The sequence below is a fragment of the Gossypium raimondii genome, chromosome 9 (assembly GCF_025698545.1).
Source record: "Gossypium raimondii isolate GPD5lz chromosome 9, ASM2569854v1, whole genome shotgun sequence".
In the NCBI taxonomy this organism is placed as follows: Eukaryota; Viridiplantae; Streptophyta; class Magnoliopsida; order Malvales; family Malvaceae; genus Gossypium; species Gossypium raimondii.
In genome coordinates this window covers 44,272,700-44,276,198 of record NC_068573.1, presented here as the reverse complement: position 1 = coordinate 44,276,198, position 3,499 = coordinate 44,272,700, and the positions used below count along the sequence as shown (strand labels likewise).

Below are 3,499 nucleotides of genomic sequence, written 5' to 3'. Positions count from 1 at the left end.
TTATTCGGTTAAAACTGAATTTTTTCGGTTAACCGACCGAGTTTGGTTAATCGGTCGGTTAATCGAAAAATTTGATCGAGGGTCGGTTAAGTTTTTTTTGGTTTGTTCGGTTAACGGTTAAATTGGTTCGAAACTGGTCGGTTAACCAAAAAAATCGGGTAAACCGAATTTACAGGGTAGGCCTACTCCCTCCCAATTTAAACCTAGCCCATTTTAAATCCAGCCCAATTTTTTCTTAGGCTCACCGAATAGGACAGCCCAAATTCAAGTATTCAACAGCCTTAGCCTTAGAACCTGCTGTCCATTACCATTTCTCAGCAGCAGGCCAGCAGCCGACTAATGTAATGCACACTGCACAGTCACAAGTTCACAACACCCCTCCCTAATTTCACTTTTACTTTCACTCACTCACACAGACACAGTCCCAACACCCGTAGCCCTAAATCTCAGTCTCAGTCTTAACACCCAACACCCAACACCCGATATCTACATTCTCAATCTCAGTCGACAGTAGAATCGGGAGTCGCCGAGTCGCCGAGTCACCGGAGTCGCCGAGTACCTAGACCCAGTACCAGGTTTGCTTTCTTCTAACTTCTTACCTCTTCACTTCATCTTAACCAATGCTATCCATGATTGCTGTCTTCTTTTGTACATATGAACACCCACGGTATATATATTATGTAATTAATCATTTACAAGCAGCTATGTAAAAAAAACCCTAAACAGTAAAAATGGTAAACGTACATGAAATCATTTACACATCCAGTGTACAAATCATAATATGATTTTGTTGTGTAAAAACTGAAGTGAAATTTGACCCTTTCTTAAACTGAAGTAAAAATAATGACAAAATTGAAATTAGAATTCAAATACATTAATCATCATAATTTGGTATTAGAGTTCGAAATTGTTAAAATATTTACTTCCTTTTAAAAAAATTAAAACAATCCTTTAACTCTTGGTAACTTACCAATATTTTCAATTAATTATTTAATGTAATCTTGTGTAATACAATAGCGAAATGGATTGCAACTTAATTGGGAAGTAAGCATTAAATAGTCCATTGGTTTAATTAAATAAAATTTATTTTATGTTTGCTTATTTGATTTTTATTGTTTTATGAACAATTTGATATACATTGAAAGTAACCTTTTATCGTTTTTTTTTGACAAATTTTAATTTTGATACGCAATCTCATAAAAGTTTTACATAATGAACATAATAATATTTAAAAAAGTAAATAAGCATTAAATTAAAAATTAATCAACATAATAAATATGGTCTTCAAGTTATAAATTAATTTTAAAATTATATTTATATATATTAAGAAAAGAAGAAGCAAAATAAACAGAAGTACAATTATGTTTTATGAATATGTAGATAAAGACCAAAATTTAAAGCAAAATTTAAAGCAGAACTACTGACACATGGACATCTTTGCAAACTGTTAATTATTTGTGTATCACTGCTCACTTTATTGATAACGATTGGAAATTGAATAAAAATATTTTAAACTTTTGTCCAATTTCTAGTCATAAGGGTGAGTCCATTGGGATGGTGATTGAGAAATGCTTGTTGAATTGGGGGATTGATAAGTTGTTTACTGTTACTATTGATAATGCAAGTTCAAATGATGTTGCTATTGGTTATTTGAGAAAGAAATTTAACCCTCGAGGGGGTTTAGTTCAAAATGATAAATATCTTCATATGAGATGCATGGCACACATTGTGAATTTGATTGTTGTTGAAGGCTTAAAGGAAATGAATAAATCATTGAGCGTAGGGGGTCATTAGATATGTGAGACAATCTCCACTAGATTACAAAAGTTTAAGGAGTGTGTTGTGGTGGAAAAGATAGAGTGCAAGAAGATGTTGTGTCTTGATGTTTGTACCAGGTGGAACTTGACCTACTTAATGTTAGACACTGCTCAGAACTTTAAGAGAGCTTTTGAGAGATTTGAGGAGCAAGATACAAACTTTAGGGCTGAACTTGAAAGGGGAGAGGGTTGGCCTAGTGTGGATGATTGGGATAATGTTAGAAACTTGAGGGATTTCTTGGAACACTTTTATGAAGTCACTTTGCGTATATCTGGCACTTCATATGTCACGTCCAATAATTTTTTTGATGAGTTTTCCGAAATTGATATTCTTTTACGAGATGCTCAGTTAAATAGTAATATTGATTTCAATGTTATGGCCATCAAAACGAAAGAGAAGTATGATAAGTATTGGGGTGATATTGATAAGATGAATTTGCTTATGTTTGTTGCTTGTGTTTTAGATCCTAGACAAAAACTAAAGTATCTTGAATTTGCACTTAGTGAAATGTCTAGTTCTGAAAAAGCTTGTGAAATGATGCAAAAGTTGAAGGAATCTTTGTATGAATTGTTTGATGAGTATAAGCCTCCACTTCATAGTACTTGTTGCCAATCGAGTGTGTCAACACATGTTTACATTGGTGAACCACAACAAAAATGAAAAGCGAATGCAAGCTTTGTATAAAAGCGTGAGTTTGAAATTTGTGGTGAGGATAAAACATCTGAGTTGGATAAATATCTAGCTGAGGCTAATGAAGAATTTGTTGAAGATTTTGATATTTTATTGTGGTGGAAAGTGAACAGTCCTAGATTTCCCACTCTTTCAAAAATTGCCAGAGATGTGTTAGCTATACCGATTTCTACGGTTACTTCAGAGTCTGCATTTAGCACCGGGGGACGTGTGCTTGATCAATATAGGAGTTCTTTAACTCCTAAAATTGTACAAGCTCTTGTGTGTACTCAAGATTGGATTCGAAGATCATCATCACAAGAAGACATAAAAAAGATTGAAGAACAAATCCAAGAGCTTGACAAGAGTGAAAATGGTATGTTTATTGTTTTATTTTAATAGTTTCAATTTTTTACCATATCAGTCTTACTTATTTAATTGATTCAATGTTTAGACATTTCTTGGAATGCATTAGAGCCTACCCTAGATTCATGAGTTTTCGTGAGTTGAAGGGTATGCTTACTACTATTTTATTCTTGTTAATTTATAATCTATTCGTTTGTTTATATTATTTGATTTTTTTTAAATGCGTATATTTCTATTATATGCTAAATTTTTGCTCATGTTTTTTTAGGTTTAATACAAATGGAGATATTTTGGAGAGATGAAATGGATGTAAATGGAGAATATTAAAACTTACATTTCAATTATGTGTTAATTCAAGACTTATGTAATGTTTTTAATTATGTAGTGATTCAAAGACTTATGTAATATTTTTAATTATGTAGTGATTCAAAGATTTATGTAATGTTTTTAATCATGTAGTGATTTAATTCAGGTAATTCGGGTAATTTGGGTAATTTTCGGGTAATTCGGGTAATTTTCGGGTAATTGGGGTAATTTTTAACCAAAAATGAACAACACATACTTTTCGGTTAATTCGGTTAACCGAAAAAATTTCGTTTCAGTTAATTATTTTTAAAAAAATTCAGTTCGGTTAACGGTTAAAAAT

The 3,499-nt window shown here is 32.1% G+C and overlaps 1 protein-coding gene across 1 annotated transcript; it reads left to right on the top strand.

The window, feature by feature from the left end:
- Positions 1–1,869: 1,869 nt before the first annotated feature.
- LOC105800105 (zinc finger BED domain-containing protein RICESLEEPER 2-like) lies at positions 1,870–3,180 on the top strand. The gene is made up of 3 exons (XM_052621286.1): positions 1,870–2,458; positions 2,561–2,863; positions 3,122–3,180. The coding sequence occupies exons 1-3, from the start codon at positions 1,870–1,872 to the stop codon at positions 3,178–3,180; spliced, it is 951 nt and encodes a 316-aa protein (XP_052477246.1).
- Positions 3,181–3,499: the final 319 nt, after the last annotated feature.